The 15184-nt window shown below is 25.1% G+C and overlaps 3 protein-coding genes across 3 annotated transcripts; 2 read left to right on the top strand and 1 right to left on the bottom strand.

Annotated features, from left to right (window-relative positions):
• The first annotated feature begins 475 nt into the window (after positions 1-475).
• Positions 476-1650, top strand: LOC129613516 (39S ribosomal protein L39, mitochondrial). The gene is made up of 4 exons (XM_055527624.1): positions 476-791; positions 860-960; positions 1019-1461; positions 1519-1650. Exons 1-4 carry the CDS (start codon positions 520-522, stop codon positions 1579-1581), a joined length of 879 nt encoding a protein of 292 aa, XP_055383599.1. The 5' UTR covers positions 476-519; the 3' UTR covers positions 1582-1650.
• Positions 1651-2339: 689 nt separating this feature from the next.
• LOC129613515 (digestive cysteine proteinase 1) lies at positions 2340-7678 on the top strand. The gene is made up of 4 exons (XM_055527623.1): positions 2340-2578; positions 5697-6275; positions 6354-7007; positions 7096-7678. The coding sequence occupies exons 1-4, from the start codon at positions 2527-2529 to the stop codon at positions 7464-7466; spliced, it is 1656 nt and encodes a 551-aa protein (XP_055383598.1). The 5' UTR covers positions 2340-2526; the 3' UTR covers positions 7467-7678.
• An 836-nt stretch (positions 7679-8514) lies between these two features.
• Positions 8515-12190, bottom strand: LOC129613602 (protein O-mannosyltransferase 1). The gene is made up of 6 exons (XM_055527733.1): positions 11219-12190; positions 10796-11097; positions 10463-10723; positions 9809-10398; positions 9564-9750; positions 8515-9224 (listed from the first exon to the last, which is right to left on the bottom strand). Exons 1-6 carry the CDS (start codon positions 12007-12009, stop codon positions 8515-8517), a joined length of 2841 nt encoding a protein of 946 aa, XP_055383708.1. The 5' UTR covers positions 12010-12190.
• Between the last annotated feature and the right edge of the window lie 2994 nt (positions 12191-15184).

The following is a 15184-nucleotide window of genomic DNA, read 5'->3' as shown; positions in this document are numbered from 1 at the left end:
TGAATATTGGATTAAGTATTTTTTCGATTATGATGGGTCGTGTCTTTTCGGAGTTGTTTTGGCATTTAATATGAAATTGTGAATTGAAAAATTAAGAAATTGCAAGGAAATTTCTTAGAAGTTTGACAATTCGTAATATATTCACCAATATTTTTTTAAGAAATGACAGCAAGAGATTAAATCAGCTGTTCAATGTTTTTGTAAATTAAGAAGAAAATCGTGTGGGTAATGCGGTAAAGAATTAATAGTCTAATGAGTTTTAATATTATTGTTTTTAACTTCTGGAAATTTTTAACATAAAAGAAAAAACCTAGTATAGTGCAAGAAATATGCAGGCTATTAGAAGAATTACCTTTATTCAACCTTTGTCTGCGTCAACCATCAGGGCTTTTCAAAAACATCGTAAGTTATAAAATTAGTGATAAAAAGAAGGTGGAATAATATATTGATAAATAATATGATTATTTAGGTTATGCCACCAAAGCTGAGATAATACAGAAAAGAAATGAATTGTTTTCTATGGAAAAGAAAAGACAAAAACAAAGTGTTGGCAGAATCGAAAAAATTGAAATAAGATATTTGGGACTCCCAGAAGATGTAACATTAGTTATGAATAAAGGTATTTCAACACCTTACAACTGTGCACAACATTTAAGCGAAGGACATTGTAAACGATCCGCTTTAGCATTACTTGATGGCAATCTTATTTGGGATATGCACAGACCTCTTGAAGATTCTTGCACATTACAATTGCTTAATTTTACTATAGCAGAACCACATGCTGTAAATAGGTATGATCTTAACATTTGTGTAATTATTGTCAAATTATAATTATGAAAGACTATTCTTGTAATTTCAGAGTTTTCTGGAGAACTTGTTCTTTTATGTTAGGCAGTGCTTTAAACAATGCCTTTAAAGATGAAGCAGGGCTTGAATTACATAGTTTTCCTAGTCCAAACGGTATATAAAAACCAAAAAAAAAAACATATTTTTTTTGCTATAATTAAAATTGTTTCAGTGAAATCCGGAAGCTTCGTACATGATGTGGTACTTTCAGTTAAAGGTTGGCAACCAAATGAAAAAGAAATGCGTGCTTTTTCTACTGAAATGGTTAAATTAGCACTACGAGATGTTAAAATAGAACGTTTAGATGTTAATCTTGAATTAGCCCTGGAAATATTTAATGATAATAGATTTAAAAAAGAGCATTTACCTAATATAGCATCTAACAATAATGGCAAAATTACTTTGTATAGAGTGGGAAATCATATTGATATATCTAAAGGTCCAATGGTAGGTTCAACAGGCTTTCTAGGAAAATGTACAATTTCTAGTGCTCATCAAATTGGTGATGATGGTGAAAATCGTGGAATATATAGATTTCAAGGAGTAGCTTTACCAACTGGCATTAAATTAAATCATTTTGCTTTTGATATTCTTGTTAAAAGATCTAGAAAATTAGTAAGAACCTATTTTGAATAAAATATAAATTTTTTTAATATTATAATTTTATTTTAGAACCCAGCAAGGTTACCTACTGAACCTTATGAAGATTCATCTTTAAATAGATTATTGGCTTAGATTGATAGTATATATGTTACATTTTAACACCAATAATGCTTTTTATTTTTTACAATATGGAAAATAAAATAGTAATTTTTCTATTATTCGATATAATATTAATTTTATTATTATACCTATATTTTTTACATTTGTGGGTCGGTTAAGGTTAGGTAATAATTTTGTATTTTCGCGATGAGGGTAATAATTTTGCATTTTTTATTTCGAATTATGAAGTTGATCATGATTAAGCTACAAAGAAGGTAATCATTAAGCACACACAATAACTGGAAGATATAATTGAAGTGTACAAGTGAAAAATACAAATCCAACAGCATAAATTCCAATTCCAACTATAATTGACGTTATCAATTATCATTTCTTGGGAAATAAAAGACTTAGGAAATGGACTTAGGTAACATTCAAAAACTAAAACATCCATTTTCAAATTGAGCAAGCACTCCATATTTTTTAAAACCATGAATTAAATCATTGAATTTCACAGCCTATTATTTTTACTCAATCTCTCTGTATGTCTAAAGTTATAAACCAGTGTCGTTTTAATGAGTACATACTTTATTAATTTGTGAATTATGATGAGTAAAAGAGAAAAGAAAAGAGAGACTTAAAATACAATAAATCAAAATCAAACGCAACAAATTGTGGCCAATTCAATCAAACAAATTGTCGAGAATTAGACCATTTATAGAATAATAAAAAAAAAACAAATAAAACCAAATAACATTTTAGAAAACAATTTAGTTAACTAGAGTATTTTGTGCGAGTTAAACTGTTGTATTTATAAGATCGGCAAATAAGTGTTTATTTTAAAGTGTTTTTTCTTTTTTCTTTTATTGTGATCAAAATTACTAATTAGAGGAGCCTATATAGCTGTTATATAAAGAAGAAAGCCTGCTTTTCTTTAAATGTTTGGAATTATTTTATAAATTGAACATTTCTTTGAAGATGAATACATTCTTTGTTTACAGTTTTATACTATTAGCTGCAATAACTACAGGTAAGAATCACATTAAAATATTATCCTTTCTGTAGAAAAAAAAAAATAAGAAAAAATAAAATTTTATTAGCAGGTGTTAGTCAAGGTTCTATTCAAGATATTTAATAAAAAAATAATAATAAAAATTTTGAATGCAATGTACAGTCTTCATAATTTCTTTAGAATTTATTTAAAAAGTCGGGTCTGGCATTAAAAAATTACAAAATTATTAAGAGTTTTTGTTATTAATACGCAATTAAATTTATATTTCAATGATTTTAACATGATAATAAGCCTATATAATTTCGTATTGCCCATAAATTCATACATACATAAATTTTAATATTGGAAAAAAATGAATTAAAAAAATTAAAGCAATTAAATTTATTTTTAATACCAATAACGTTTATTAAATAATTTTGTTTTTGAATTCGTCTGGTTTTTGTAGTTAAAATATTAAAAAACAAAAAAATTCAAAAGAAAATAATTCAATTCAATTATGCGATGAATTATTTTTATTCCGTGCTCGCGATCTTATCATTGCCTCAAAATTATTTCTACAATAAATTGATTTGAATATTCGAAATTCGAGTATAAATATAAATTGTATTTAAAGAATTCAAAATAAATTTTTAATTTATTGAGTTTATAATTTTACTAACATTTTTGTTTTATTACTCAAAACACTTTTTTAATTTGCGGTTTTACTGAAAATAATATATACATGCTATATGGTAGCTATATATACATATGTATACATTCATACATACATACATAATCATATGCAACATATACAGTTCAATTAAGTACTGTAAATTATATATTATGTGTAACCAGTTGTTATAAATTATGAAGGACAAACAAATGGGTTTTTTTCCATTAAAACTTTATAAGTTTGTTTGTACGTATATAATAAAATAATCACGAATTATAAAAAAAAAAAGAAAATGAGCAATGTAATATTAATAAAAGCAGAATAATTTAATTAATATTACAATAATTCACAATATAAATGTGAAGCTACAGTTGGATGTTAGTTGGATTTTATTGAAATACTATAATGAATGAACATAAGAACTCTAATCTCGTCTCTCTCAGAACTCCAAATGATATGGCGTTGTGCCGTACAATATCAAAATCCCAAACGAAGCATTTAATTTAACGTTACACATTTTTCAATTTAGTTATTATTTGATTAGTCATGTTAAGATAATGACTAATATTTACCAATATACCATATGTAATTAATTGTAATTAAAAAAAAAAATTGGGGCATGTAAAAATCATTTACGAATGCAAATTTATCATACACAGATATTTTATTTCAAAGAATATTGTGAATCATACAATTTCTTTTCATATTAATTTTCGAAATTACTTGTATATAGTAGTTAAATATCTGCTAACTGATATCAAAGCAATCAAGAATACAATAATAATCATATTTTTTAAGAATTCTTTCAGTTCGTTCCATTTAAATTGGAAATAAATTATAGATCCTTTAGATAAAGAATAGATATTTTTGTTGCTACTATTGCATTTATTTACGTACCTATCTGAATATTAAATAAAATTTTTAATCTTTGTAAAATTATTTAATTGTCTACCTTATTTTCAATTCAATCACAAGATTTGACACTATTCACATTTTTTTTTTTTAGATTTAATTAAATTTTTGCAATTTAATTAATAAAATATACGAAAATCTTTCGTTATTGTATATTTATTGGCGTATATAACAGTATTATCATACTATATTTATAGAATTGTAACAATCTGGTCACACTATACATGTATGTATACCACAATGTAAAAAATTGAAAATAACACAAAAAAAAAAAAACATTCTGATCATTTTAGTTCTTATTATGACCGAGTATATCTCTATCAATACAGTATAGCTCAGTTGGGTTATAGTTCAAATTCACATCTTGATTAAAAACTTAAATCAGTCATTTTGTTTGTTTATTATTTTTTCTTCCTATATAAATCTAGAATTTAAAAGTATACATATATACATTTTGTATATGATTTTGTAAGTATTTATGTAGCTTAATTTATATTTTTTTTACAAATATGTAATAAAATATAATAATGAAAAGAAATGGCAAAAAAAAATAAAAATTTTATATTTTTGCTTCAGTAGCGAATTCATTGCTCTTCATCAGGTTATCAGTCAATTTTAATTTCTTTGTAATTTCTCATTAGATTGTTTTTACAACTTCGTAATCCTTGGGTAATAATGTTAAAAATAATATAATTTCAATACTGTTATATTGTATATAAAAAGTTTTTTGTTATACGGAAATCGTTCGTTAATTTTCTTAAATGAAAGAAAAACTTGTTTTAATTTAAAAAAATTATTGAATTTATTCTTAATTAAAAAAGTGCAATATTTCTATACAAACATGTATAAAACTAGGTAAATATTCTGCTCAAATATGTGTGCGCATGAATGTACAGCTTTTTAATTCATGTTGTCGAAAATTCCAGGCATATTAAATTTTTTTTGTATAAGTACGTTTGGTAGCTCTAATTAATTTTATTTACTCAAATAAAAAAATACTTTATAACTGTTGTATATGTATAACGGTATACACGAATATTTTAAAATAAATAAGTAATTAATATTGACGTCCTTCAGGTCAAAAAATTCCGAAACAAAAATTTTTAAGTAGAACAACGATTGAATATTTTTTATATGCGTGTTTCTAATGTTTGTACATATGGGAAATAAGAGATTAATAAAAATCAAAACGAATTTATTCATGAGGCTTTGTTTATTTTTAGAAAAATCATGAATTTACAAGGCAATAAACATTTCATATTTTACATGACCAATAGATTTTTTGTTTAAAGTTAAAAAAATTTAATTAGAATCAAAAAATACGAATTTTATTTTAAAATCTAGAATTTTAGAGAGAATTCCAAAATTAATATATTTTGCGATCGACTATGTTTTCTAATTGTTAGAATAAACAGGCACGATATTTCTAAATATGAACTTGCATACTTCACTACTTAAATACCGAAAACTTTTCAAAATATTTAAATTTTAAAATTTATATTGTACATAATTTAATTTTTATTACATTCAACACTATAAACTAATTTTTTTCCATCTTATCCTATCTTGCAGCATTGGCAACAAAACCACCAAAATGGGATCCAATTTATACAGTTAGTGGAACTTTATATATTCCATATGCTGAAATTGAAGAACCTTTTTATGCTTGGTATGATAGTCATAGTCGTCGTTCTAGAATCGATTATTATGGTGGAATGGTAAAAACTTACCAATTGGCTCATTTCGAAGCATATGGAACTTCATTAAAATTAGCTCCAGTTAGTACAGATTCTGAACTTAATAAGGAAACATGTCTTCAAGTGAATGGTACATCTGAGAATAAAGTTGATATACAAGCAATATTACCAGATGCTAAAGATTTTAAATTATTGGGAACTGAACAATGTAATGGAGTACCTTGTGATAAATTTGGTTTGGAACAAACATTTGGACAAAAGAAAAATATTTATTCATTATGGGTAAAATATAGAAAATCACCAAAATATCCTGGTTCAAGACAACCAATTCCAGTTCGTTATGAAATGAAAGGTTACAATACTTTATTGGGATCACATTATGATCATTATTATTTAGAATACAATGATTATTCACATGAAGATATTCCAAATGAAGTATTCGAAATTGATGAAAGTAAGTAAACCTTGTGTATAAAATCTAAATTTCTCCATAAATTTTAGTTCTTATAATTTTAAAACTTTGTTTTTTTAGAATTAAAATGCGTTTCATTCCCTGGTCCTGGAAAAGGTCATTATGCTACATTTAATCCAATGCAAGAATTTATTCATCCAGTTTCAAATGAACATTTAGATAATGAATTTAATAGATTTGTTGGTAAACATGGTAAAATTTATATTGGAGATACTGAAAAAGATTATCGAAAAGATATCTTTAGACAAAATTTACGTTTAATTCATTCTAAAAATCGTCAACAATTGGGATTCTCATTGGCTGTTAATCATTTGGCTGATCGTACTGAAGAAGAATTACGTGCCATACGTGGATATAAAAGTTCTGGAGTTTATAATGGTGGAAAACCATTCCCATATGAGGTTGAACCAAGAAGATCAAATTTACCAGATCAATGGGATTGGAGACTTTATGGTGCTGTAACACCAGTTAAAGATCAATCAGTATGTGGTTCATGTTGGTCCTTTGGAACAACTGGAGCTATTGAAGGCGCATATTTTTTGAAAAATGGTGGAAATTTAGTTAAATTGTCACAACAAGCTTTAATTGATTGCTCTTGGGGTTACGGTAATAACGGATGTGATGGTGGTGAAGATTTCCGTGCATATCAATGGATGGAAAAAGTTGGAGGTATACCAACAGAAGAAGAATATGGGGATTATTTGGGACAAGATGGTAAATTATTTTTATTATGTATTTTAAAATTAAAAAAATATTCTGCCGTTTGAAATATTTAAATGTGTATATTGAAATTTATTTTTAGGTTATTGCCATATTAAAAATTTAACATTAGTTGCTCCAATAACTGGTTGGGTTAATGTAACACAAAATAATGTGGATGCACTTAAAATTGCAATGATTAATCATGGACCAATTTCGGTTGCAATTGATGCATCACATAAAACTTTCAGTTTTTATTCACATGGTATATATTATGAGCCGAAATGTGGTAATACAGTTGATGAATTAGATCATGCTGTTTTAGCAGTTGGTTATGGAACAATTAATAATCAAACATATTGGTTAGTTAAAAATTCATGGTCAAATTATTGGGGTAATGATGGTTACGTTCTAATGTCAGCTAAAGAAAATAATTGTGGTGTTATGACTACACCAACTTATGTAACAATGTAAAAATAACATTTTATTAGAAATTTTTGTACTTTTACTGAAAAGATATTTTGTTTTCCTCAATTTAATGCAGATAGACTGATACTAATAAATTACATCGAATTTAGTAATTTTGATTATTCCTGTATAATATTTTAAAAAAAAAGATTGTATCAAATGAGTAATGAAAAATGTTTTATTTTATTTTAAAATAAAATTGGTGTATAAAAAAAGTACTAAAATCTTTTGAATTTTGTAGAAATACGGGCAAAGCAAATAAGTTTTTATTTTTTAATAAGCTTTGAATTTCTTTTAAAATGAGGTACATGATGTTTAATTCAATTTTAGAGATTGTTTCCTAATTAATAAACCAGTTTATTAACTACAATTAACACCAGTTTATTTTATAAATTTACAAATGGTGGAACTACTGCTTTTAGAGAAATATTAATTACTATATTTCAAACTTCCAGGTGAAGCTCAGAATGGATAATTAAAATATATAAAAGAAAAAACAAAGAACTAAAATATTAAAAGGACCTTTGGCCAGAAACCACGGATGAGAAGGATGTTTCATATTATTCACATATAAAATCGTTATGAATTAAATTTAACATCGATTCGTATATTTCTTTCTTAGGAAAATTTTTGTTCCTAAACTTCTTTGATAAAAGTGTATTAATCACCTAAATTTCGAGCTTTAAAAATAAGAAACAAGAGATTTTATTTTGTATTAAAATAACAAAGTTTTTAATAATTTATCTAAAAAAAAAAAACAGAAAATCGTATATATGGATTTTTATGTTATATACATTAAAAATACATTTCGAGTATAATATCAATTTCGGCAATTAAACTATTTATTATGTAATACATATATAATTATTGTGTTATACGTATGCATAATGGTTTATAAAATTAAATATAATATTAAGTATATACGATTTACAAGGTATTTCATATATTCTCAAACATATTTTCAATACTAATTAAATCGGAATTCTAAATAAATTATAATTATAATAATATTTCGTGATATTTTCATATTTTTTTAAAAATTATACATAAAATTTTATTCTAAATCCTTTCTAAGTATAAAATCCCAAGTATCTTTCCATCTTAATTTAATAATATCATCAGTTGTTAATTTTTGTATGCCATAACTAATTGATAAATATTTTACATAAATATAAAAAATACCAATTAACCATACTAAAATAAAAATCTTATACAAATGAATAAAAATTTTAATTTTTATAAATTTTTTAATAATAAAATGTATATGTTCAATAACATAACATAATAATAATAATTTAAATAAAAATGCTGGCAAGTAATTATGTAAAAATAATGTACGATCAACAAAAAAATATGGTAAATAATTTAAAATGTAACCACCGAGAAATATTTCACCAACTGTTGTAAATTTTAACCATTCTATTTCTGGTAAATCATAACATAATCTTCTTCTTCGTATTAAATATAATCCTAATAATGTACAATATATAAATATACTGATTGTACCAGAATACCAAATTAAAATATTTCCCAATAAATGTATTTGACCATTTGAATCTCGATCAATCCAATATGCTATACCTTTATTTAAAAATGGCCAATCTAATACATCAGAACTATACATATGAGATGATATTTGGTCTGTATACCATAACATTTTATTATGTAATTCAATAAATTTCTTCCAAAATGACATAAAAACTTTTTTAGTTGGTATCATTTCAGCTTTTAATAGTTGCCTTTCACGTTCTTTTTGATCTTGTGCTAAAAAAAAATTAAGAAATGTATTTTAGTAAAAAATTATTTTCGATTAAAGCAATAAAATGTTTTATTTAACTAGGGTTAAAAGAGAAAACCGGGCCTTTAAGTTAACTCTGAAACGGAGTTGTGTATATGAATAAATGATTTATGAAGGATTCCATAAACTTGGAGAACCACAATGTTCGAAATAACAAGTGTTTTGAATATTACTGCGATAATCTTATGGGTCAGGTTTTAAAAAGTGTGCAAATTGTTTAATTAATTAAAAATTGTTCTTTATAACAGAGAAACCACGTCCAAATAATTACTCATGTAAGTATATAATTGTTTTTTGGAAATTACATTTTGTATAACGATGTTCTTCAACATTCCAAACGGTATCTTGATGTTCTTCATCTGAATCGGCAACTATTTCATGTTGATTAAAACCCCATTCAGGAAGCTGTTTACCACTGAATCTTAGCAATCGTTTTGATGTAACATGTATCAAACGAACCTCTGAACGTATCGCATGCCATGTATCACCTTCCTAAAAACAGAATGCAATTCAGCATAATTTAATAACAACAATATTAAAAATAATATACCGATTGTCTATTAACAATATGAACTTTCCATAACATTTCCGCTGCCATCGAAATATTATGATCAATATAACATGAAACTTCTTGACTTGTTGGTGTCATTGGAGCTGCAACATCATGACTATTCAATCCTCTACTAGTAATTCCATGAACTAATTGTATTATATCACCATGTTTAATGACATCTGGATCATCACCAACAACTAAATCATCACGATCAGGTCGTTTTACAATCCACCAATTATTAACATCTTTAAAACTATAACATGTTACTTGTTGTTGATGACTTGAACCTCTAGTATTACTATATGTAATTGGATAAAGATGTATGTGAGAATGTAACCAACATGTACGACCATATGTATGCCGCAATGTTATTTGTGAACCATGAGCAATTTTAAGTGGTTGACCTTTTGTTATAGATGCCAAACCACCATCAAGTGATGCTTGAAATGCACTTGTCATTATATTATCATGAGGCCCAGCCTTATATAAAGTATTTAAATGAACATAAAAAATTAATAAGTATAATGCGATGGGAATTATTGTAAATATCATCCATCTTGTGATCGTTTGAAGAAAAATTTGATAATCTAAAAATAAATTGAAAGAAATTTAATATTAGAATTGTATTTAAAAATTGAAAATGATATTTACCTGATATTGTCGAATCGTGTAATAAATTCCATAAATATTTTGTCATTATAAGAAAAGCCAGAATACAAGAATAAAAACCAGAAAATTTTACGCTAAATGCAAATGTTAAAAATACTGCTGATAAAGCACCATAATAAAGCCATGCCGACGAAGCAAATTTGGATTTTTGAAATCGTAAAAGATATAAAATTCCAATTGTCGAAAATAATAGTAACATGGATTCCATTAAAATGAATCGGGACTGTGTCAAAAGAGAATTATCTAAAAAAAAAAAATTGAATAATCATGTAAATTTGAAAAATTTATAGAAATTTTAATTATAAAAAAACTTACCAAATATTATTAGAAGTCCACCTAATAAAGCTGTCCAACGATTTAATTTCATTTCTAATAAAACTTCATAAGTAACAGGTGATAGTAAACTTCCACAAAGTGCTGGTAATAATCTTAACCAAAATATTGGTACATTTTTAGTATATTCAGCACCAATTCGAGAAAATGTATAATTTCCATTATAACCAATCATATGGGCAAGACCAGCTATTAATTGTTTTCCGAATGGTGGATGTTGATCGAAAAAAAATGTATTTTTCATATAAAGTGAAACATATTTGCCATAATGTAGTTCATCAAATCTAAAATTTTGAGAATAAAATATGATTAAAATCAAAAATATTTTCTGTACTATTACGATAGTAAAATAAAATTGTTATAAAAGTTTTGTGATAAATTAATATCATAATAATATTAACTTACACAATATTATTTGGTGTTGATAATCTGTACAGTCTTGTTAATAGTGCCACAATAAATAATAGTGAGCTCACTAAATCAATTTGAATATTAATAGTAAAATTTCTTTTTTCATCTTTGCAAATATTTTCAATATTTTCACCATTAATATGGCAGTGATTTTTTCTTTTGTTATTTTTATAAACATTATTATTTGGTGAATTGAAATTTTCTTCATTATTTTTCAACACATTTGATTGTATTGAATTTGTTGTTTGATGGTGGGATTTATTATATTCCATTTTACCATTATTATTATCATTTGTTGATTTATTTTTTGTTAAATATTCATCAATATCAATATCATCATTAATATAATTATGATCGATACTGTCACTATCATCATCAGTATTATCATTATTATTTAAAATAATATTATTATAATTATTTAAATTATTTTTAGCACCATGTTTTGATCGTGATATTTCTTTTATTTTACTATTTCGTTTCATATTTGTTTTATAATAATTATTAATTTTATCATCTGTATTAGAATTTATTGAAATTTCATTGTCACTTTCATTTAAAATTAAATTATTTTCTTTATTAGAATTTGAGATTTCTGTTTTATTAAAATTAAATATTTGTTTGAATGTTGATTTTATTAAATCTGGTTTTTGGCTTACTGTACGTTCAACTCTTTCATTTTTTGTTATTGCATTTGTATTTGTTGTACCACTATTTTTTTTATTATTTCTATTATAAATACCAATATTATCTCTTCCCATTATTTCTACCGATTTTTGGCTATCCATAATAAATTAATTTGTTTAAAATCGCATAATACTTTTAAAAAAAAAAAAAATCATATACAATTTTAATTTAGAAAGTTTAATAACATTTTTCAACAAGTTTTTTTTTTTTGTATACAATAATTAAATAAGTTCCAATCGGTTTCAAATGCAGCCACGTACTGATTCATCAACTGGTATTTTATTTCTTTTACTCAACCACATTCTTATTTTATTTCTTATGATTCGCTTTTATAAGAAAAATTTTTCGCTTAAAAGAAATCAAGTCTGCGCCAAAGTTTACCTAAGACAAAATAAAAACAGAAAAAGAGAAAAATAATAAAAAATAATGTTAACCAGGTAAAGTTGAATCGTAATTCGTAGGTAGCAAGATTAATGAAAACAAAAGTAAGAAATACATTTGCGGCAATAAAAATTTATGCTTTATTATTAATTAATTTTCAAGTAAGCACCGGATCATTACAAGTTTTCGAGTCTCTTAATTTAAAACAAGAGAATTTTGATGAGAAACAGTGGAATGTGAAACATGCATAACTACATATTTTGTTATTCGGGAGAAATTGTTTTCTATTATATTTTTTAGTACCTACATAAATCTGGTATACTTTTGTGTGTATAATGTTGCATTATTAGATCACTTCATTTATTAAAATAAACAATCCATTTTAAATTTTATTCATTAGCTTTCATATTACTTGAACTATTTGTACTTGAAACATTTTTCTGAACCAATTCAAAGAAAATACATAAGTGGTTGAACATTTTTAATAAAGTAAATTCTGTTGTGGTCACTTCACTACATTTTACAATGTACGTAATTTGTGAACTTTTATTTGTTACTCAGTGTCATGAAATCATAATTGTTTGTTTTCTCTCTATGATTAAATTTATATGTATATTATTCACCTCACCAGTAACCAGACCACATCACAAAGTTTTAACAATTATTGCAAACTCTCTTTTTTGTCCAGTTTCACAAATAAAATTAGTGTTATATTAAAGTTAATGCACGATAGAATAAAATAATTCTTACAGAATAATATTGCGAGAGAGAGAGTGAAGTGATTTGTTCGTTTTAGAAAGTTTTAAAAAATTATAAACAACATAAATATCTGCCAAATTTACATACATATATATAAATTACATACATGCGTATATGAATTAATATGCCTGTCTAGAGCAAAACTATCCTAAGTTACAATTTGCAAATTGTTCTGGAGAGCAAATTAAAAGCAGAAATTTATTTTCTATTCAAATTCTCGGAAGAGAACATTTTATATTAGTTTTAGATGACAATCCTAGGCCTGTATATAAATAAAATATAATGTGGATAAAAAATGATTGCGTGTGAATAATTTTAAGGCTAATTTTTAAGCTGTACTACATCAACACAGTATACACTCTTGCGTTGCTTAGAAAAATTTTTTTGAGAGAAATAGACTAGCGATATTTCTGCTGTTAACAGGTAAATCGTTCTAAAATAAATTTTATAAGATTTGTACTGAAAATAGATTTATTTTTTTTAATTAACAACGATTCGTTGATTTTGTTTTACTACAATAATATTCTTATGCTATTAGTAAATCATAAATTCCAATAAATTTTTTGGAATTTAAAATACTCGTAAACTTATCTATTACAATTCAATTAATATTTTATCTAATAAGATTAAAGTAGGCATAATTTATTATCAAATTAATCAGTCAAAAGGTAAATTGTAAGAATAGTAAAACTTATCGTATTTAATGTAAAATTGATGACTGAAATAGATGTTATATTACATAAAATTATTATCTTTATTAAAGCTTTACCAAGGATTAAATAAATGAATTAGGAAATTATGAAAATATTACATAGCGCAATCAGTAGTGTTCCGTATACAATTGAGAGGGATTTTTTTTTGTTTAAATTTAAATTTTAATTCAAATATAAATATTTAAAAATATTTAAAAGAATTTTTAATATAATTGTATAAGAAAAAAAATTATATTGAAACTGTTATACAATAACTAACGTAAATTTATAATTAAAAAAAAAATTAATAAAACACATAACAAACGCGAACTATTAAGAATTTATTCAGAAGTTATGCTCGTAATAGTGTTAAAACCCCAAAAAAATTTATTAAAATAAATTTATTTTATTTGGGCTACTCAGCTTAAAATTGAATATTTTTTATTATATAATAATTTTGTAAAGCCGAACGGATAACAATAACTTACATGTAAGTTTATTCCATTTCTCAAATATTACAATGAAATTTTTACAAAATTTTAAGTTGTAAGATGTTAATTTAATGATAAGATAATAATGCCCACGATGGCAGAATCTTATGATTTTGTAGATGATTACAAATCGTAACTCGTATAGCAATATTTTAAATAACTTCATTAATTTGCTTCTGAAACGGTTTACGAGAGTAAAGAAATAGAAAATGAAAAGAGGTAACAAAAAGTAGAATTTATAAGCTAGAAATAGAGACATCTACAGTTATATAACGTATTTGCTTTTGTATAGAAATTTGATTCAATTTTAAAGAATTGAGAGAAGTAATGAATAATTTCAACACAGAAAATGTTTAGAAAATTGCAGTTTTAGAATTTTTGCAACATAAAATTTTTAGAGAAAATTATTTTTGAGGGAAAAGTATTTATGAGTTTAAAATTAGAGCTTTTTATTTTAAGAAGTGCAGAAGTTTTAAATTGATGACGTATAGACGGGCGAATTATTGGACGTTACAGTCAAACTAACAACAGTTTTTTTTATGTTAGAAATACGCTAAGAACTTTTTTTTTTTTTTTTTTTTTCTTAGCATTACAGCCCTCTGTGAGCCAAAGCTTCCTCAGCTATTCTCTTCCATTCACTTCGATCTTGAGCCAACGTGCTATAATTTCTAATATTCATGGTACTTAGATCCGCTTCAACCATGTCCAGCCATCTACTTTTGGGTCTTCCTCTCGCTCTCGTCCCCTGCTCGCGATGCATGAAAATTCTTTTTAGTGTTGTTTCGCCTGACATACGAACCATGTGGCCCAGCCAACTTATTCGTCTGGATTTTATAAATCGAATAATGGTTCGATTTCGTATTAATGCTTCAAGTTTATGATTATATCTTGCTCTATAAATATTGCCATTCATTCTCACTGGTCCGTATAATCTTCTTAGTATTTTCCTTTCA

Source organism: Condylostylus longicornis, unplaced genomic scaffold, assembly GCF_029603195.1.
Source record: "Condylostylus longicornis isolate FDR11 unplaced genomic scaffold, ASM2960319v2 ptg000084l, whole genome shotgun sequence".
Taxonomy (NCBI): Eukaryota; Metazoa; Arthropoda; class Insecta; order Diptera; family Dolichopodidae; genus Condylostylus; species Condylostylus longicornis.
This window is presented reverse-complemented; position numbering and strand designations above follow the sequence as displayed.